We start from the raw sequence: 21,939 nt of genomic DNA, 5'->3' as shown, positions 1-21,939 counted from the left end.
ATAAATGAGGACGTGGATAATGGGGGATGGCACTATAAACACTGCTTTGAAGGGAAGCCCGAGGGGCAGGAGCTCAGGCAGCTCTCCTTATCCAGGGACTCCAGCTCAGCCCCAGGAAAGAGGGAAATGCAGTTGCGGTTTGGCAACCTGCCCACCCCGATGCCCGGTCCCAGCCTTCCCCGGGGTTTCCCCGGGTGGCCTGTGAGGGCCAGGTATGGGTTTATCCTGTCATGCCAGGGGTTTTGCAGAGAGGGCCTTGGGGTCTTTGGAAAGTGACTTACCCAGAGCCACATGCCTGCCAACTTGGCAGCTGTTACCAGTTACACCAGGAACATCTGGCCTGAAGATTGAAGGAAAAGGGACACTTGTCTACAGAGAAAAAATGTTGAAGTATACATTTTGGACATGAAGAAATAAGTAATGACATTTAATGTTTTCATAAAGCTGCTGCACTGAGCAGCAATCATCCAAAGCCCAGGCGCAGGCATCCATCGTGCATCCGGAGACGGCCACGTGCCTGCCCGGGTCACGCAGGGCCTCTTCCCCGGGACATCGCTGCCTGCTCCAGGCTTTGTGCCCTGAAGGTGGAGAACAAAGGGAGGCCCTGGGGAGACTCCTCACTCCCAGACATCACTCACAAAGATGGGGAGCAGGGAGCAACATGGAAAGAGTACCCACTGGATTGGGTCACCATCATGGTACTGGGTAAATAACATTTGAAGATTCGGTTTCTCATCTGTGAAATGGAGGTGTCAAAGACGAGATGTTTAAGGTTCCTCCAGGAGTTGATAACTTGTGCTTTTTGGAAGAGAGGCGATTCCATCATTTCTATGCCAGTCCTGTAGGTTAAACATGATTCGTTCCAGACCCTGCTCTTAAAAGGCACATCTCCCTTGATGTGGTGATTCTCGCACCCCTCCAACCTCAGAATAAGGGAAGGAGTCATATGGGGCCAGCCGGAGAGCTGTGAACTTCTGGAGGAGCAGACACCTGGAGAGGGAGAGGAGGGGCCAGCAACCTGCCCCCATGTCCCTGTGCGGCCCCTGCTGGTGGCTGTCCCCATGGCGCCACCGGCCATGGCACCTCACACCTTGACTTAGGCATCTCCTGCATGTGATTTTATTTTATTTTTTATGTTTATTTTTTTTAAGATTTTATTTATATATTTGAGAGAGAATGAGAGAGAGAGAGAGCATGAGAGGGCGGAGGGTCAGAGGGAGAAGCAGACTCCCTGCTGAGCAGGGAGTCTGATGCAGGACTTGATCCCAGAACTCCAGGATCATGACCTGAGCCGAAGGCAGTTGCTTAACCAACTGAGCCACCCAGGCGCCCCTGCATGTGATTTTAAAGAGGGGGGTTGAAAGAGAAGCTGAGACACACTTGCTGAAACTTGGTTCCTTTTTGTTGGTAGAGTGTTGATGAGGATGATATGATAACTTCACTGAGTTTAGCAGAGATTGGGGCTAATCAAACAAGAGTGCATATTTAAGAACTTTGGGATTTATGAGAAAGCGACCCTTCACGTAATTTCAACACACTTGGGGATGCCTTTGGAATTTCAAAACATTATCTGTGCCCAAATGACACATCAGTGATGCATTATTAATGTGCAAATATCATCCATAATGTGTATGTTACTGTTGTAAGTTCATGTCTCACCAAAGAAGATCCTGTGAGCCCCTTCCTGTTTTCAACTAGGAGGTGGGAAGTAGAGGCAAGTACCATTGCTCCCAAAATACCATCAGGGGCTGCTACATCTCTCATCCCGCATCTCCTGGAGCAAGTTCTGAAGGCTGCCTGTCTTACAGAGAAGCTGTGCCCGGCTTAACAGTGGGTGCTCTGCTCAAGCACCCTAAACTCTGGAGAGCCAGGAGAGGACAGTGACGATGGGGAAAGGCCAGAACCAGTTTACTGGCCGGCCCATCGGCCCACACTGCTTACTCTTGGGCCAAAGCAGGGTTTGTGGGTCCATTGGGCACCTGTGGTTTGGGGCTACAGCTTTTCTAAGCTTTAGTCTATGGCTCTTTGATTTGATTTTGTACATCCAGGAGCTTTTCCTCTCTATTCTAGAAGCTGAGATTAAATCGTGTGTTTGGGGCAAAGACAGTGAGCAGGGCTAGAGTCTGGGCATCAAAATGGTGTGCACTGCACCTACATGATAGGTGACTCAAATTGTTAGTACTCACACAGACACTTCCCACGGTTCTTAAAATTAATAGACACATAAAGTGAGTTGTTGCCAAACCAAATTGGAAAGTACTGTCAAAATGAAAGAAGAGCATTAAAAAACAAAACAAAACAAAACAAAACAAACCCAACCCTATTGGCTAGAACCTGCTGTCCTGACCCCAAGTAATGCAAGGAATAAGCAACTATTGTGGTGTTTCCATTCTGCCCTCTGTTACAAAGTCTGGAATGTGCAGGGTGAATGGACAAACCAAGGACTCTCCACTTGGCCCACAACCCTTTCCTTCTCCTTGCAGCTTCTGATAACACTCATAGACCAAACTATAAACTCTGTGTACCTAACTTTAGAGGGCAGTTTTGCTCCTCCATTCTCCTGGGCATCTGTGTTCCCAAGAGAACTCTCCTGCAGAAGTGACGACGTTTTTCTCATGGGCTGAAATGGGTGTTTTTCCTCAAGACCCAGGATGGCTCTCTCATGGGACAAATCCCACATGTTGGCAGCATGGAGCTTCCTACACGATGCGAGTGTCAGAACCCAAGTACCTGCCCCAAATCTCTCATCATCCTATAGCATGCACGAGGTGGAATCTTAAAATTGAGAAACTGAGAAGGCTTTTGTTAATTATCAGGTAAAGTTCTCTTGCAGGTAAAGAAAAGGGGGCTTATGAAAAGACACCCCTACTCCAGTGTGACTCTGGGTAACTTTTCAATCCTTGGAATTTTCCTTAGCCAGACCCGTATACCATGGGCCAGAGTCCTCCTTTACCAATGGCTCTCAGTATGTATGTGCTCAAAAGACCACCGACATCCAAATCATCTGTGGAGCTTTGAAACCATGCAGACACTCAGGGCCCACAGCAAGCCTCCTAAATCAGAAACTCTGAGGATGGGACCCAGGAACCTGCACTGTGGAAAATCTCTGGGTGTGACTCTGTGCTACAGGATTTTGAAAAGCACCTTCTGAAACGAGTAACACGTTAACTGCCTGTCGGTTACCATCCCAGCAGGAATTAGCTGACCGGCCAGCTCCTAAATGGAGCTGCAGAGCTGCGGGTCCTTGGTTCATCCTTCCTTTCCTCAGTGGGTGGGTTTTGTATCAGGTTAACCAAGACTCAAGTGCCCCATGTCAAGCCTTCCGCTCTGGTGTTTCAAGCCCCCAGTCACTTTGTTGCCTTTGCAGAACCAGAAGCACTGAGAACCAAACTTTTTCCATTCATAGGGTTTTGCAGCTCATCCTTAGATAGCTTCTCAGAAAATCAAGAAAGAACAAACCCTGCTACTACAATTCATGGTTTATCTTTTTTTTTTAAGATAAATCTTTTGAAATATTCATTATAGACTGAATTTTTGGCAAACCGAGTCATGATTCCTGAAAATTCTTTATCTGGAATACGTTGATAATAACACTTTAGTTTTGCATTTTCTCCCCACTTCTTTACTGTTGACACATGATATGAAAACTAACACCCAATATACCAAAGGAACCCAACCATTAGTCATTTTGAAGTCAAAAATCATATGCTAATATATTTCCCCTTTTTGTATTTTGGATCTGTTCAAAGTGTTTCAGCAGACGTTTTATCTTCAGGGAAAAGGCTCGCATGTAGGGAATGAATGGTTTGCATGATCAGCAAGTGGATTTGCCTGGAGCAAACTAATCACCTGGGAATAAAGGGAGCTACAGCAAAGCCCGAGTTGTCAGTGTCCGCACAACCTCAGGCTGAGACCACGAAGGAAGGGCGCCTGGCCCTTGTGGTTGGTTAAAACAGGGAGTGTGGTTTCCTGCCCCATGCAGATATTGCACTGCTCTGTAATGCCACTCAGATCCACAAATACCACTTGTTCCCCCTCCTATGAAGTCTGATTTCATAGAAATCAGAGCAACAAGGGCTCTTCTAGCAGAGGGGGTGGCCCTCTCACAGCTCGCTGGTCACTCTGGATTTGCTCAAGGGGCCAATATTATGGAACATTCTCGATTCCAATCTCTCACCCCTCCCCCTCCCCCTCCCTAAAGCTGGTACTTGGGTTTCAGTCATAGCAGGGGGAGGAGGACCACCACTTATTAGAGCTTCATCCAGATGCCTTTCAAGTTCCCAGGGCAAGTGCCTCTCTCCTAGTGGGGCCACCACTCGGGACTCAACACTACTTCGGTGTGACAGTCTATACTCAGGAAGCCCTCCTGCCATAAACACTAAAGAGGCAGAAGCCCCCACTCTCCTTCTGTCCAGTGAATACCCTTATTCATGCATCAAACTGAGGCATCCCACAGCTTCACGTCACCTAGGGAGGGTTGGCATTGACAGCCTTGGTAGTTCTTTGGAATGTCTGAGTCGGGTCCCATTCCTTTCCTCCCCTCATTGCAAGCTCAGGATGTGGAACTGGGAGATGCTACTTCTCACTGGAGCAAAGAGAGTGATGGGTGGTAGGTGAGCGAGACTTCCTCTAACAGTCTGGGGTAGGCGCAGGGAGAGTGTCTTTCCCTCAGTCCCTAGCTTGTTTTCTCTGCATCGATTCTCAAGTGTGAGGAAGGTGGCCACAGGCCTACAAGAACAGCACAGCCGAAGCTCCCAAGGATCTCCTACCCTGTTTTCCTCCGTAGGCAGAGGTCAGACTGAAGAGCACATTATCGGGTATATTCTGAAGACTTCTCTCTGTCCTTATCCAAAAAGCTGGAGCTTTGATGACAAGGAAAGCAAGCCTCAAAGGTGCAGCTTTGTTGAACTTATGACAGAGAGTAGAACGGTGGTTACCAGGGACAGGGGGCGGGGGCTGAGAGAATTGGGGAGATGTTATTTAAGGGTACAAACTTGCAACCAGTATAAGTTCTGGAGAGCTATAACACAATATGGTGATTATATGTCAACAATACCACATTATAAACTTCACATTTGCTAAGAGACTAGACAGTAAGTGTTCTTATCACCCCCCAAAATGATAATTGTATGAAGTGATAGAAGTGTTAGCGCTATGGTGGTAATCATATTGCAAACTGTAAATGTATCAAACCAACACCTTATACACCTTGAACTTACACATCGTTGTATGTCAATTACTTCTCAACAAAAAATTAAAAAAAAATTTAAACGATGCAGCTTTGATGCCAAGGAAAAAAGAGGGTCCAGCTATAGTATTCTGTGAAGGAATTCGGATGGAAAGGGAGCGACAAAGGACCTGGACTCTAATGGCTTGGGAGGAAGCACAAGGGTAGGGAAGCATCATGTGTTTCGGGGAAACTGATTACAGAAGCAGACTTCCTCTCTTCATTCCTATGGTTCTTAATAAAGCCAGAATTAGAATCCGTGGAGGGACCAAATACTGACCAGCGCGGGGCTGGAAGGCTGGGCGCAGGGATCCTCCTCTCCTCACCTGGCAGGCAACCTGGGGGCTACCTGGAAGGTAGGCTAACCCAGCTGGGAGAATAAAGAAAAGTTTCACAGATCCTGGCTCATCGTTCTTCCCAGGACCAGAAACTAATGGTGATAGATAGTTGCCAAGGATTTCCAATTATTTAAAAACAAAACAAAAACTCACAAATCTGGTTTTGGAGCAGGGAAAACCAGAAACCTCGTGGCAAAAGGGAATTCCTCTTTTGTTTGTTCCTTGGAAACGCAAGAGTGTGCGTGGTTTTAAACGAGGAAAGGCGAATTTCGTAACTCACATAGGAAAATTTAAGGGGAAAAAACCCACTTGTAGGTAAGATTAAATAGAACTGGATTTGAGAGTTTGGGAGGAAGGGGTGCCGGGAGATGCCACTTGCTTGCCAGCAGGTGGCGCGTTTTCTTTAGGATTGCTTCCCCGAATCTCTCGATAAAACTTCGGGGCCAGACTAGCTCTGAGTCCCTTCGCCGGAAATCGCTATGCAGATAATAACCCTCCAGTGTCTGGAAATGTTTAATTACCGCGAACGCTGATTCCTCCAGCGCCGACCGCCGCGGATGTAGCCCGTTAAAGACGCAGCGCCGCGGGTATGGTAAGGAAATTCTATCCCCAGGGTTTCACCCTGCCTATACAGAATTCAGTTAAAATAACTTCTCTTCACCATCCTCCGTTTGATTAGACACTGCTTCGTTTCTAATACATTTATTTCCACCTTTGGATAAGAGGAAAAGTTCAGTAGTCTTACAAGGTAGATGTGTTTAAGTGTCTAAAATAATTCTGACAACTCATTTGTACAAAAAGTGTAAACTCACTACACCTTTTACACACATTTTACACTTGCTCCTAACAATATAAGGCATCATCAACATTTCATTTTACAGATGGCAGTATGGCCAGGACTCATGCAATTTCACATGAATATTCGTGCTTTATACATGTTCTTCTTATAAACCAAGGGTAGATATATGCATACGTGTATTGTTACATTTAGTAAGGTGACAAATAGTTACAAGATATTTACGGACTCAAAGAACTTACGAAACGGGAACTGCTTGGAAAAACAGTTCACTTTCCCTTTCAGTTTTGATACTGTAACTTGTCTGTCGCTGTCACAATAAACACCGGCTCTTGGGTTCACCTGGGATCTATTCTGCTAAGACTCTGGAGTTGTTTGTACGTTATCAGAGCGTGTTATCTGTACAAGTGTGTGTGGATGTCGTGTTACTTACCTCCCCTGCTTAAAAACTACCCCCTCCCCAAGCTGGATTTTGACCTGATTGATCGTAATGGTTCCAGAGGAACTGTTGAGCCATTACAATCCATCATCTAAATGATTACAGAGGGATACCTAAATCTCCGGGTTATTTGAAAGCTCTGTACATGCGTAAAGGGGGGTCAAATGAGCAGAGCCCCAATTGTCCACAAAGTAGTTACAGGAAAGCTTGCCTTGGAAGCAAAAACTCGTAAGTGCTAAGTAAATAACTTAAAAAAAAAAAAATGAGGTCATTTTTGTGTGGCTGGGGAGTAGGGAGAAGTGGGGTTCATTTTTGTTTTATCCAAAACACACCCAAAGCCACAGAGGCCACGTTCTAGTTAATTTTCTGGAAGCCGTTCAATTTTCACTCTGCAGACAGGCTGGGGCTCTTTCCTTCCCAGTAAGCAGGGGTTGGGAGAGAAGCTGGGGCCGCGGCAGGGAGACCTACGGAGGCTGTCACAACCCCAAGTGTGCCCAGAAAATGTGGCGGCGAGAGCTCGCTGCGGGACTGGGAGCCATGCAAAGACCGGGTAGCTCTGCAGTCCCGGCTATGGATCTCCGCTGGACCCCACCTGCACTGGCGGGGTGTAACCCGGACCTGGAGGCCTGGTCGCTAGTGTGGGGACCTTTTCCGAAGGATGCTCAGTTCCAACGGAGACTGGGCCCCCGCGGGCCCCCGCGGTTGCGCCCTGCTGGCGGTGGGGGGGGCGGGAGAGTCGGAGGGAGCCCCGGCGGAGTTTGCGGCGGGTCTAGCCGCCGGCGGCGGGAGCTTGCAGGCTCAAAGTGAGCAGAAGCTGCAGCCGCGGGTGGCGGAGTGCGCTGGCCGCCCGGGAATGGGATGGGTGTCCACACAGGAGTTTCGTCACCTGCAGTGGGCTCCCACACCATAGGATGGTTGGGTTCTGGCTACGGAGGACGTTTACTAAATTCCAAACGTGATGTCCTTGTGAGTCCTAAATGAATCTGACTTCCCTAAAAAGTAACATGGGAGACTTTAGGTGTCCTGGGTCCTGCCCTCCTCAATCCAGCCAAGTCGGAGTCCCGTAGCACTGCGACCTGCTTTAGGTTGATCAGTTTCTCTTAAATAGACCTCCTTTAAACCGATCAGTTTCTCTTAAATAGTCGGGGGAGGGGATCCTCTGCTGTTCCTCCTCGAATGGAGGGCAGAGGGGTTCTTAGCTTTCTGGGCTTCTTCTGCTTGCCCTACTCAGGGGGAACCAGAACCTGGTTGGCTTCCAGTGGAGACTGAGGCCATGGTTTGTGGGTCACCGCCTTGGGAGCTTGGATTGGGGTGGAGGACTCCAGCAACTAGCAAATCTTTCATTTCATTTCTGAGGTTTCTGGGTTTGTTCATTGTCAGAGCAAGACCTAGAAGGAGCATCTTCCAAGCCAGGTATCTGAAACAGGCCCATCTTTGCCCCAGCTGTGCCAGAGTCCCACAGCACTCACCTTGTCTTGTCCTCCCTTGCAGACCAGCTCCGGGGGAGGCAGCCAGAAGGCCTCTGGGAGGCAAAGCCCGAGACGCTGGGCTATGAGGAGCCAGCTCCAACCTTGCATCCCCATCTTGCCCTACACCTGCTAAATTCCAAGATTTGCCCTGAGTCCAAATCAGTTTTCCAGGTACGCTGGCAAAAGTGGCATCAAACAACCAGTTGCATGGTCCTTTCTTCAGAATCCCTAAAGACTCTCTTTCCAAGAGCTCTTTAGGGATCCTACTACCTGGAGATTTCTACAAGCCCTTGAAGCATGTTGGCCAAGGGCCCTGATTCAGAAGAAAAAGGCAAATGGAAAGATGGAGGAAATACAGTTATACTGTGTGTTTTGAGCAGGAGATGGAGTTTGTACACCTGGGAAGCTCCATCCCACCTGAATGTCCTCTTCGGAGCTTTTCCTAAGCAATCTGGACAGCCAGACGGCCAACTGTGGGGGCCTTTCTTGGGTGCTTTCATGGCTGCTAATGGAGGTTCCCAAGCTTTGTCTCCTAGGAAAGCCTGCGGCGACTGGTACAGGCAAATTCCCTGGACCAAGGTGGAAGCGAGCACAATCCAGGAATACCCTGCTGGGCTTTCCTTCCAGGCCTTCCCCTCCTCTTAGAACTTGCTGCCATGGAATCTCAGGGAAAGGAGTGATCTCAACTCCTTTCTGCTCCCAAGGGGCTGCTCCCTGGCCAGAATGTCGCCCCATGCTGGCAGCTGTTGGATTCCAACTGCATAGGCAGACTTATGTGGGCCCCTGACTCAGCACCAACCTGTGGCAGGGGATGAGTGCAGTCCCTTGGGACAAAAACTGCACCCCCTCTCCCTCCTCCCCACCCAAGTCAAAGTTACCTAGGAGCTAGAGGCCAGGTTCTGTCCTAAAGGCCTGTGGATAAGACAAGGGTCTTTTTCCAACTATGTCTTTTGGCGGCATTTCCACTATCATTTCCCTAGGTCAGAGAATGACACCCTAAAAATGTCACATCAGACTTGCAGAGCGAAGCTGGACAAAGCACCATTTCCTCCCCCAGAGACACAGAAGTAATACGCTAGAGACCCACTGAGGCGCTGGGTGGATCACTCAGCAGCAACCTTGGGGCAAACCTTGGGAGTGCAGTGGTGTAAATCTGGACCCACCCAAGCCCTGGGAAACCTTTGCCTCCTCCTGAATCCAGGGCTGGTGTTCCAGAGAGGTGGCAGCAAGAGGTCAGGGCTGGGGTCAGCTGGAGGTCAGCGCTCAGAGCCCAGCAGTCAGTAAGGTATGGGCACTCTCCCTAAGGCGGAAGCAGTGAAGACAGAATTTCTTGCAGACAGAATCCTGACCCCTCCTTAGGTCCCAAATGCCACCTGAACAAGCTCCTTGGGCTCAGAGGTCCTGAAGCTGAGGAACTTTGCAGCTTGCTCTCCAAACTCCCAACCTATCCTCCCAGAACAAATGAATACATGATTGGAGGGTGCGACAGTGCCTTAGGGTGGAATCCCAGAGGGTTTTGGCATCTAGGACAATAACTTTCTTGACCTCCTTCCCCCACCCTCCACCTCTGATCTTTCCACTGAACTCCACAACCCAGAGTCTGGGGTCAGCCCTAGGCATTGGGGTCTGGGCTGCCCTGGGGGTGAGCACTCCGCAGATGTCCAGGAACTGCTCCATACCCAGGGCCCTGCGCCTCTGGGAAGGGATTCTGGGAGAAAGGGCGACTCTGCCAGGGTCCAAAGAGCTCTGGAGTCCCAGCTACAGGGCGGGGATCCCGGTGTACTCCCCCAACCCTGCATAGGCTGTGTCCCAGGCATGCAGGAATAGGACCGCAAAATGCGAAGTTTCAGCCTGCTCTCCTCCGCTTGAGGCTGTTTCCTCTAGCACGCCAGGGGTGCGGTGGTGGGCCTAACAATGCAAAAGGGGTCGCACCGGACTGAAAAGCAGGGGACGCACGTCGGGAGAGGCCGGGGCCAAGTGAGCGCGGCTGCCAAAGTCTGCTGCCCCGGTCAGCAAAACTTTGTCTCTCAGTGCGCAGGCGCAGGGCAGGGTTGGGGGACAGGGGAGGGAGGGGAGGAATCCTGAGGCAAAGGGAGGAGGGAGGGAGAGAGGGAGGGAGGGAGGGAGGAGGGTGGTGGATTAAAATAAGTAGGCGGCTCGGTGCTAAGGGATGAGTGAGTCGGAGCTCGGTCTCTCCCCAGCAAGTTCTCAGCCGCTCCCGGTTCAGACCCAACCAGGGAGCCGCGAGCGGGGCTCACCATCCCCCGAAGGGCAGGACTCCGGGGCAGTCGAGCGCTCCCGCGTGTCGGGCGCTCCGAGTCCCCGCAGCCGGAGAGGAGCCAGGACTCTAGAGCTCCGGGGGTGCCTGTGGAATCCAGCGCTTCTGGCTTCCCGGGTCCCCCGCAGCGGAGCCCCAGAGACGCCCTCAGCCCGGGACCGCCGCGGAACAAGGTAACTGCAGCCCTGGGAGCCCCTGCTCGGCGAGGGGAATGCGGGCAGCACTCCCGGGTCCCCTGTCACAGTGCGGCGGGTGTCTCCTCTCTCTGGGTCCCAGAAGGAAGCTCCTCTTGCCAAACGAAGGCTGCAGGACCTTTGTGAAAGTGAGAGCAGCTGCAGCCCAGGGTGGTTGGGGGTGCTGGCTCGGGGACTTCCCGCGCGGGGTCTTCGGCCTCTGACCTCCGGGGAATGAGGGGGCGGGCCTCCACTCCTGCTCCTCGTGCGGCCAGGCTCCATGGAATCCGGGGCGAGATGCCTGCGGATTTCGGAAGTCAGCCTGTGGGCCCCCCTCTAAGAAACCGAAGAAACTTCAGCGGGCACAAACTTTCCCGAGATGCACGCCTAGCTCAGTCTGACCTACTTTAGCGGACGAAGAAGGAAAAGAGAGTGGATGGATGGCCACGGCCGCAGCCGACGGCGCCAGGGACAGGTGCATGCCCCAGCCAGGTCGCGCTCTACGTGCAAGTTTTCTTTTTTCCTATTTCGGAGTTGCGCTCAGGGATCAGGCCGGCTGGACCGGGAGCGCAGGGCCTCGTGCCTGACCCAGCCTTGCACTTGAGCTCTAACTTTGGGGTGTTCTCTGTAGATAATTGCTCTGTGTAGTCAAGGCCTGGGGAGTAACCCGCCACTGTTTCGGTGCAGGGAAGCGTGCAGGGGGGCGCGAAACACTACTTTCCAATCGGTGACCCGCACTCCGAAGTAGCGGAAACGCTATGGGTGCCGTGAGTGTCTCCGGTTTGGGGCTTCTAAGGGAAGGATTCGTTTCCTCCCCGGACTGTCCCCTAACTCAGCCTTCGGGAGAGAAGGGGGAAGTCGGAGGAGAGAGGAAAAGAGGTGAGGGGCTGCCTGCGGAACTAATTTCTTTCCCGAAATGTCTCTGATCAGAAGAATGAAAACCCACATCCAGTCCTTTTTCAGCAGCTCTCGCAGTAGCGGGATAGGCTCTCAGGGTGTAAAGTAGCTCCGAGGGTTTCTTTGTTGCCACAATTTGGTAAATTTCAACCGGGCTAAGAGCTGCGCGCTAGCTTTTGGGAACAGAAACCACGTGCAAAGCTAGTTGGTCTCCCAGGATCACGGCCTCCTGGAGAAGAGAGGGGCTGACAGGGACAGGGGACTACCAGTGGGTTGATGTTCTATCCCAGGCTCCTCAAAGTAATCGCGGTTTCATTAAGATTGGGGAACAGATCGCTAAGGACACAGCGGGAGTTTAAAAAAATGCTGCGGGATGGCCGCCTAGCCAAAGGGTTCGTTCAGTCTCGTTTGTTGGGAGAATTCAACAGAAGTATCCGGTGGTGGTTAGTCCTCCCACCGGGGGTCTGGACTCCTGTCACCGCGAGTGTGTTGGGGATTCGGTGTCAAGGATGATTTTCTGGGGCTGCTGCTGGGCTCCTTCAGGCGCAAGCTCGTGGAGTTCGCTCCGTTCTCATTAATGCAAGCAGTTAACTCGCTCACGCTCAATTAGCCCCGAATAAACCACTTTAATAGACTCTACACACTTCATTAATGCCCAGCGTAGGGCTGGCTGCAGACCTGAGATTGGCGCTCCACCGCGCGAGGGAAGCAGCGCCGGCACTGCGCAGGGGACCCAGGCTCGGAAGCGCGAATTGCTTCTGCGGCGTGCAGTCGGGATCTTTACCCGCACCTCCCAGGTCCCGAGCCTCAAGCTCCTTGCCAAGTGGCTGCCTGGCCCGGGGAGAGGTGTTTCCCCTGGTGTTTAAAAATCTAAAGCGTTCACACACGAGTCCCAGGGGTCAGGGCAACGGGGCCCGGAGGGGCTGGGAGTTCGTCCATCCTCTCCGGCTGGAGAGGCGAGTGTGAGACTGTGTTTTTCTCTTAGTTGACCGCCTGAAACCGGATCGTGCATTTCGCCCATTCTTGGTACTAGTGTAAGGAGCCACGTTTCGAACGAATTTCGTCCCCGGGAAAATCGTTGGCGAGAGCCTGGGGAGCCCTGGCCTCGGAATGCGGCAGAAAATAAGAAACTGGCTGCGCTGCTGAAGAAAATAAATTGAGTGTTGGGGGAAACAAGATCGGGCAGATAGCCCGGAAAGGTTGGCTCCCAAGAGCAGTGATGGCTGCAAACGCCCCCTCCCCCCACGGAGCCCCAAGTCCTCTCGGCTCCTGGAGGTAGGCGAGGAAAGGCCAGGTTAGTACCCGACGTTGGTGGGCTCCCCACCGGGGCACCGAGCGGGCTCGGGCCCTTGTGCAGCCCAGAGCCCCAGCACCACCGCCGATCGCTCGGCTGGGGATAGGTCGAGCGGAGAGGAGCAAGCTGAGGCCCCGGTGGCGCCGGGAGGGCCCCGGGGAGCCAGAGATAAGGATCTGATTTCCAGCGCCTGGAGGGGAAGAAGAGGTGACAGCAAATCAAAGAGCGCTCACCTCGCCTAAGTCTGGGCCAACGTTTGAAGTTGGCGAGTCTTCTCTTTCTCCCTTCTTCCTCCTCTCTCCTCCCCAACCCCAAAGGGCCCCTGCTTTCTCTCTGGCCCCATTCGTATTTTGATTCGCCATGTCTTAGCGCTCTAGGATGATCCCGTCGCTCTAGGATCACGGGGCCACCAGTGATCCAAGCAGCAGAGAAGACTGGTCCGAAGGCCCTGGCTCTTCCACCGGGGTGGGCACTCCTGCTCCAAAGGCTCGGTCACCGCAGAGTTGTGCCTCCCGTAGCCCCGAGGCTGAATTAATTGCTGCCTTGACGCTGGGTTTTCAGACCATTGCTAAGTAACTCGCAGACGGAAACTTCTGCAGGCTCTCCGTGTTTTGCACCTTCCACCCCCAGTAGAACCTCTGTCCCTACCAGCCCACTATTCAGCCAGTGACCTCTCTGCCAGCTTCCAAGGGAAAGCGTTTCTGGGTCAAGATTGTCCTTACTCCTTCCTGAATGGGCAGGGCACTCTCCCATTAAAAGCTTTGCTGCAGTGAAAGGCTGCGGAGTCTCTGACTGGGACTTTTGGCCTTGGGCTGAGGGTAAGCTAGGCTGGGGAAGCTGTCTGGGTGGTGTCAGTGTCTGTCCCTGGAAGGAGCAGAACAGTGGCCTGCACAACTCAGGGAGGGGGACTTACTGAAGGTTAGAGGAACAAGCTGATGAAGAGAAGAGGGGGAAATGAGGAGTAAAGGAAGAAGTGGGCAGCAGGGGATTGAGACAGGCAAGGAGAAGGGCTCCCCAAGTACCCTGCTCCCACAGTGACTTCTTAAGTAGCCCCCAGCTCAGAGCCCAGAGAGTTCAGCACTTGAGCCTCCCAAGGCCCCACGTGTACTTTCTACTTTCCTTCTCCATTTTTTGCTTTCACTGGACAGACTGAAAATCGCAGGAATGTCTGGGAGGCTCAGGGATGAAAAGCCTCTCTACAGAGCCCTGATCTGTCCACGGAGGCTGGAGACCCTGACCAAGCAGGCCAGGAGATGCCCGCCTGCTTGGTCGCTTCAGCTTCCCAGCCTTGCATTCTGAGGGGCAGAGATCAAAGCAGCTGAGGCCCAGCCTCAATTCTGTAGCCCATGGGCATACCTACCTGCCCAGGTGTCACTGCACACAGAAACATCCAGAGAACCCAAAGACACCGCCCCCTTTTTTATGGGATAGGGAGGGCACTGAAGCTCCCTCATGTGTGACGGCAGATGTTTGAATGAGTAAATGAACGTGGGTGTCAGTTTCCTCGCTGAAACCAAGGTGATCCCCCAGGGGCTAAGGTAAGGAGTCAGTCCAAAAGCAGAGAGGGTGTTGTCCACAGGGCTCATTAATAGTGAGGCAGAAAAGCAAATTTGACGTCGAAGTTGAGAGTTTTGAGGAGAAAGATGACATGACTTCTGGAAGCCAAACTGAAGATCAGCTAGTAGAGTTTAACGCACGGGAAGCGGGAGACATACAGATTTGTGTGTGTTTGTATGTGTGCTCTCTCTGTGAGGCCTCTCATGGGTTCGGTGCGATCTCCTGTGTGTGTATGTGTGTGCTCCCGCGTATGGGTGTGTGACCACATTCGGGCCAGTTCCTGCATTTTGTTGAGTAGCACAACACTGATCATCTCCGTTTATCTGGGATGCACCTTGTCAACTGCTTCGGAGCGCGTGAATCGCGTTTATCTGCCACTGCGCGTTTCTCTGTTTGTTTATCTGCACGTGAATGTGTAAGCGTGCTTCCAAGTTCCTGCTCTCTTCGCAGGAGAGTGCAATTCTGTGTTGACTCAGGCTTGCGCGGATGTAAATTTCCACACACCAGTGTCCCTGTGTCCCTGCCTTTCTCAGGGCTCTGGACACTGGAGGCCTTCACTTAAGTTGGTGGAGTTCCGTAGGATTTAGTTTCTGTAGCAAGTTGTGTGTCTCTGCGAAGGCCATTTGGAGGGAGCCCTTGCATCAGAGAGGGTTCCATCTTCTCTGTGAGGGCAGTGGGTTCCCTCAGCGGGGGTCTCAGACGCCCAGCATCTGCCCTGGGGGGACGAAGAGGGTGTGGCTGGGCTGGAATTCAGGAGGAGGGCGACCTACCCTGAACTTCTCTTTTTTTCTCCCTTTTCTTCTTCTTTCCTTTGCAGATTGAGATCAAGACCCCACTGCAACTACCACAATGGGCAGCAAAACCTTGCCAGCGCCGGTGCCCATTCACCCATCCCTGCAGCTCACCAACTACTCCTTCCTTCAGGCAGTGAACGGCCTGCCCACGGTGCCCTCGGACCACCTGCCCAACCTGTATGGTTTCAGTGCCTTGCACGCTGTGCACCTGCACCAGTGGACGCTGGGCTACCCCGCCATGCACTTGCCGCGCTCCTCTTTCTCCAAAGTGCCAGGCGCCGTGTCCAGCCTGGTGGACACGCGCTTCCCACTGCCCGCCTTTCCCTGGTTTCCTCATGTAATCCAGCCTAAGCCCGAGATCACCGCTGGAGGCAGTGGCCCCTCCGCACTCAAGACCAAGCCACGCTTTGATTTTGCCAACCTGGCTTTGGCTGCCACGCAGGAAGATCCATCCAAGCTTGCCCGGAGGGAGGGTCCTGGGTCCCCTGCTGGTGGGCTGGGTGCTCTCCTGGATGTAACCAAGCTGTCCCCAGAAAAGAAGCCCACAAGGGGACGCCTGCCTTCCAAGACCAAGAAGGAGTTCGTCTGCAAGTTCTGTGGCCGCCACTTCACCAAGTCCTACAACCTCCTTATCCATGAGCGGACACACACCGATGAGCGGCCCTACACCTGTGATATCTGCCACAAAGCCTTCCGGAGGCAAGACCACTTACGGGACCACAGGTACTGCGGGTGCCCCCCCCCCCCAAAAGCTGTCTGTCTCTGTTCTCACCTTCCTCCACCCTAATGAGGCAGTTCTTGAGCCCAGCTCTGGCTCCAAGCATCACAGTTCCTGGGAATTCTCTAACATAGCAAAGGAAGGCTCAGGGATAGGTTCTTGGAGGATGGGGTGGAGAGAACCTGGGAAGAATAAGTCAGGTCTCCACAAGCTCCAGACGGGCAGGCACAGCTGGCCTCACCCTTCTCCCATCTGCAGCGCTGTCCACTACAAATTTCTGCAGTGATGGAAAGCGGGACTCATGACACATGTCCCCACTGAGCACTTGAAACGCACAACTAGTGTGACTGCGAGATTAACTTTTTAGTTTTACTGAATTTTAATTTTAATAACTACATGTGGCTAGTGCTGCCCCAGCTTGGATAGCACAGCTCCAGCAAATTGCCCACCCCCCCAGGTCCCCTCGTTCGCCTTTATTGTTAACCCGGGCCTTATAAGGAAACCGTGCTTGTCCCTCTGGGGAAGGCAGGGGCGGGCCTAGCTAGACCTGTGGACCGATCCGATGGATCAGACATTGCCTATGGGTTTCCTTCACTCGATCCACACACTTCACATTTTGCCCACTCCACACTAGGTACCCCCCGCCTGCCTCTCCCCTTTCTTTGGAGGGCAAGTGCCTCATTGCTGTGGGAGGGGATCTTGGATAACTGTGTATAACATGACATCATTTTGCAAAGATTAATTTCCCTGTTTTTGCTTTCAGATATATCCACTCCAAAGAGAAGCCCTTCAAGTGTCAGGAGTGTGGGAAAGGATTCTGCCAGTCCAGGACTCTCGCTGTCCACAAGACGCTACACTCACAGGTGAAGGAGCTCAAAACCTCCAAGATCAAATGCTAAAGAGAGCCTCCGGGTCACCAGCACCCTGGGTCACGCTGCCCCTTCCTCCAGAGGGACCTGAAGCCGAAGGCGACTCCGGCGGGCAGCGGGAGGGGTTCCCGGGACCTTTCCCTATCCCAAATTTGTCCCCTGGGTCCCGGGCGCACGCGGAACTCGAGAGCCCCGCCCCGAGCCGTGACCCCAGCCACCCGGGCGGCTCCCCCAGGACGCGGCTAAAGTCTTGGCCAAAAGGCGGTACTCACGTGGCGGAAGGGAAACTGCATTTAAAAAAAGAACGAAAGCTCCGCGGAGCCGCAGCGGCGCCTCTCCCAGAAGTATTACTTTTTCTATTGTTATTTTATACGTTTTCTTTATTATTTTTTTTTTCTTTGACCATATAAGCTTGTAACTCTGCCTGCGGAGAGAGAGGGGAGAGGGAAAGAAGTTCTGCGCGTTCGCAGCTTTCAACCCCTCCTCCCGTCCCCATCCCCACCCCGGGGAGCCTGCAAAAGTGTAATCCATGTATCTGCTTCAGCAGCCCGGCCCTGGGGCCGCGGGGCCGCGGATGCCCCCTCCCTGGCCGCGGCGCGGCCGCGGGTCCTTGGCCCTCGGACTCAGACGGCGGGGCGGGGGGGCCCTGGGGCTGGAGGGGGCCCGGCCTCCCGCGCCCCTGCTCCGCCGCCCAGTCACCACCAGCGAGCAGCCGGCTAGGAGCAGGGCGTTGTATTGCGATTGGCACTTTATGCTGACCATCGGTAACGGACATTTATCACTGGAGTTTTTTAAAATATGAAATAAACGGTTATTTTACAGGCATTGCAGGATGGGTATTTTCCCTCCCAAACACAGGAAACTGGGAGGCTCCTTTCCTCGAAAGGAGCAGGTTTCCCTACCCGCTCCAACCTGTCCCGCTTCCGGACCCCCGCCTTATTGAGGTGCTAGGGTTGAGATGGATGGAGAAGCCTCCTCTCTCCCTGTGTTGGTCTACCTCGGATCCCGTCCCGGGTTTCTTTTCTTACTTCACTCCTCCATTTCGGTCTTAGGTCTCAGGGCCCCCAGTCCTCACCTCCAAACCGCTGGGGTTTTATAAAGAAGCCGAGCCTGCGGCCAGGCCAGGACGTCGGCCGTGAGAAATCTCAACGTCTCCGGGTCCCGGGGTCGCTTAGGGTCCACTAAGGGAACAGAATGGCACCCACCTCTCCAACCAAAGGCTTCCGTACTGACCTCCTGCATCTGCTCTGGTGAGGGAAGGGGGTGCCTTCACTGATAGCCTCAGGCCCAGGACTGTCCCCTGGGCCCCCATACCCGGCTGCACGTGCACAATCACCGCTGCCTCCCCCAAAGCCCCAAACCTACAACCCTCTCTCCATTAGGATCCCCCAGAAACAGTTCTTTGGCTGGGGCTCGTCCCCTGCCCGGGGCACGGCCCCACGCCCTCGAAGATTCCCTACAGTTTTTAAAGCCTTGTTAGGAATGGCGGGGGCGGGCGCCCTGGGAGGCCCGGGAAGTTTAGGAGGGGAAATCTGAGTCCGCCCTCCACAAATTGAACCTTCCCCAGGGCGTCTAGTTTTCCCACAATTAGAGGCCAGGCCGCCGGGGGCTCTCCTGTTTGGGGCGGGGCGGGACTCCCCACAGCTCCAGAGTCCCGACCGCAGGGAGGCGCAGGCGCTGGCGCCCGCGGCCTTTCCCAAGCCGAGCGCGCGGCCTCTCGGGCTTCTGTGCCCGGCTCTCAGCGGCCGCGGAGACGGCTGGGCCGAGCTTCCCTGCCGCGGGGACCCAATGCCCCAGCCTCAGGCAGGGCCCTGCGGGCCTGAGAAAGGAAGCCCGGGCCGTAGGAGTTAAAACGCTCTCGCCTTTCACTGCACCGTCCTCACCTCCTCCGGGCATGCCCCCTCCCCCCCCCCCCCCCAAGTGCGGGCTGGAACTCCGCGGTTCCGGAACCCAACTTGCCCGTGTGGCCTTGGCTGGGCCGGCGCGGATGAGCCCGGCCCTCCGCGTTCGGAGCCACGCTGCCCCCTGCTGGACAGGCCTGGACGGGCGGCCCAGGACTGGGGCACCTCACAGTACCCTGCCCACAACTCATCTAGATGGACTCTCTAGATGAACTCTCCGCTGCAGGCCCTGTCCACCACTCCTCTAGATGTCTGGTCTTGCCCTCAAAACCTTCTTGACCGGTCCCACGGCCCACTGAGAATGAGGACCGTCCGGGTTTGAACCGGCCTGGGGGATCTCCCCTAGTGGAGCAAGATCACAGCCCTTCTTCCCCAGCTTCATAAGGACACTCCCCAGGAGAGAAACGGAGTCTGGATCCCAGAGAACTGATTTCTGGGCGCAGAGACGTAGGGTTAGTCAGTGGGCTTGGGGCTTCGACGGCTTTAGCCCAGCCAGTGCAAGCCGTAGTATGGTGTGCGCACTTGGCCATGGCTTATGCTAAGGCCCATTGCAGGAGCCACATCGGTTCCTTTATTAGCTCCGTGAGGTCGGGGGACGTGGCTGTTCTAAGATGACAGTGCCTGAGTACACACAACCCTAGCGAAAGCTTTGGGCACCTCTGAGGACCTGTGAGAGCGCCTCCCTCAGTTCCTCTGCTCTTTCCGGGGTTCCATCTTTCTCAAGGATTTACTACGGCTGCAGCTCCCGCAGCCGCCACCTTAGCCACCTCCCACTCCCCCAGGACGTCCAGAGCCTCTGCAGTTAGCTCCGCCCCAAGGACCTCGTGAAGACTATGAAATGGGGGAGGTTTGCAGACGAGGTTTTTCCATTCTGGACCACCCCACCTCTGGTAACCTGAATCCCCTTCCTTTCGTCCTTCGTAGGCCCTGCAATATCAAGTGTGCATCCTTAAAGGATGGATTCCCAGCACAGGGTTTATAGCGAGGCGCTGGGAGTCGCGCAGCGTACTGTCCAAAGACCTGCACTGACTCACAATGCCTCCACCGTGCCTTGCCCTACCAGGGGCTCACTATCATCCTGCTGGACCCACAAGCCACTTCGCAGCATAGCTCGCTGGGTCTATCCCCTGACACTGATTTCATGGATTGCGCAGTAACAGCACAGCAAGTGGAAGGGCAAGCTGGGGCTGCGGGCCCCAGACACCGCACCCGCTGCAATTCCCAGGCAACGTGGTTGGGGGCAGTTTCCAGCTCCCACTTTGTGGGTAGCAAGAAAAAGCAATGAGAATGCCGGAAATGCTTGGGTGGGTCTTACTGCTTGCCCACGCGGCAAGGGGACAACTCCCCCCCCCCCAGAAGACCCCATTCCTCTGCCCCCCCCCACCTCCCCCGACCCCAGTTCTCAGACATTAAGCTTCTTTGGTGTCAGGTCCCCAGTGTGACTTAGGTCGGTTTTCAGGAGTGAAGGGAGAGGAGAGTTCAGCTGCGGCCCTCCCCCAAGTTGCTAGGCCAGCTGTTCCTGTGAGGGGCGGGGGGGGGGGGGGCGCTACTTGGCTGGACCTCTTTGCTGATGGGCAGAAGGCGCAAGAGACCTTCAAGGCAGCCTGGAGCTTCCTGGTGCTCGCTCTGGGAGATCAGCAGCGCTCTGGGGAAAGAACAGCTCGCAGGGGCTTCTCCCCAAGAGGAAGAGGTTAAGGTTCCACCTCCTCCTTCCGAATGTAGTCAGGGTTCTGCGGCGTAAGATGGACCGTTTTTCCCTGCGGACCTCTTGGCCGCGGGAGTCAGAGCTAACATAGGGTCGTGGGGAAGGGAGAAACGCAGTGGACTGGTCTAGGGCTCCTTGATAGCACCTCAGCACCAAGAACGTGGAACCTGTGGAACCTGTGATAGCATACCCAACCCCATCCCTGGAATCTTCGTGTCTCCAGAGCCGCTCAGAAGCATCCCACCCCACCTGCCACAGCACTAGGGCGCTGTGACGCCACACGGGCCTCCGGCAAGATACGCCAGGGCTCCGCCAAGTCTATAGCGGGATCTCATTTATGCGGTTCGATGACGTCACAGACGGGCGGTGATACTACGGCTCCCACATTTCCCGGCCCCGCCCTGCGAATCCTGCCAGAAACGCGCGGAGAATTCGTCCGTTCCCGGACAATAGGGTCAGACCCGAAGCGTTGGTAGGTGCCCTGAGTGAGGTAGAGTGCCCGGCAGCCTTCCCCTCCGGAATCTCGTGGCTTAGAATGCTGTCCGCGCGGGTAGGGTTTCAGTGCACCAGCCGCGGCGGGATACTAGCCCCGCCCACCTTGCCCCGGCCTACCCACCGCCTCCACCACTGCGCATGCTCTGCGCGCAGGCGCAGAAGGAACTCGTTGCCCAACGCCGCTGGCGCTGGAATTAACCGTCTCGCGGCGGTGCTGGGCGGTCGGTGTGGACTTCGGTGTCCCACCTTCAGGTGTAAGGAGCACAGAGGACCACTGGCCCAGCGGGCGCATCCTGCTATCGGTCTTTATGAGCCCTAGAGATGTTAACGCCGAAGAGGGCAGCTCTGGGTTAATGCGGGCTAGAGACCCTTGGAGTCTCTATGGCGCCTCGAATCCAACGCTGCCGTGGTCCGACGGAGGTACCGGGGATTCGAGCCGAGAGGGAGTGTGCGGCCCGCCCCTGCCCTAGATCCAGTGCGGCCCCAGTCTTTTCTGGGTTTTTGAGGCAGAGGTCTTGGTCTCCAGTCCAGCGGAGCTCTTGAGGCACAGGCTTGGTCACCCACCCTGCCGGTTCAGCCTGGCTTTCTGGGACGCTGCGACAGCCAGACTGATGGTTGGGCTCAGATTGCATATGTTTCAGGTGAAAAATTCACTATGGACATGAGATAGGATGAGGGGGTCAAACCTCATGTCAGTGGTAGAGGAAGAATTAGAAGTTGCGTTTCCTTTGAGGCAAGGGGCCCGAAGACCCAGTTGTAGCTTCTCCTGCCACTTACAAGGTCAAAATCATACATATTTTCTCAATCATTTATTCACCACTCGAATCAACAACTGGGCCCTCATGTGTTGCAGAACAACTTTCGCATTTATGAAGCACCATGTAAAGGTAGTAGAAATGCTTCTCTCAGCATCCTGAAGTACCCTGCCTCCCAAGCTGCCTTATTCCTAAAAGAATCTTCTTCCCTCTTTACTTTCTCATCACCCAGAG

The 21,939-nt window shown here is 54.1% G+C and overlaps 1 protein-coding gene across 1 annotated transcript; it reads left to right on the top strand.

The window, feature by feature from the left end:
* The first annotated feature begins 10,423 nt into the window (after positions 1–10,423).
* Positions 10,424–17,672, top strand: OSR1 (odd-skipped related transcription factor 1). The gene is made up of 3 exons (XM_045884141.3): positions 10,424–10,720; positions 15,286–15,985; positions 16,744–17,672. Exons 2-3 carry the CDS (start codon positions 15,318–15,320, stop codon positions 16,877–16,879), a joined length of 804 nt encoding a protein of 267 aa, XP_045740097.1. The 5' UTR covers positions 10,424–10,720; positions 15,286–15,317; the 3' UTR covers positions 16,880–17,672.
* The last annotated feature ends 4,267 nt before the right edge of the window (positions 17,673–21,939 follow it).

This window comes from Mirounga angustirostris, unplaced genomic scaffold (genome assembly GCF_029215605.1).
Source record: "Mirounga angustirostris isolate CCGP_5_RB_7025 unplaced genomic scaffold, mMirAng1.0.hap1 SCAF_10, whole genome shotgun sequence".
Taxonomy (NCBI): Eukaryota; Metazoa; Chordata; class Mammalia; order Carnivora; family Phocidae; genus Mirounga; species Mirounga angustirostris.
Note: the sequence above shows the minus strand (reverse complement) of the source record. Positions and strands in the feature narration are given on the sequence as shown.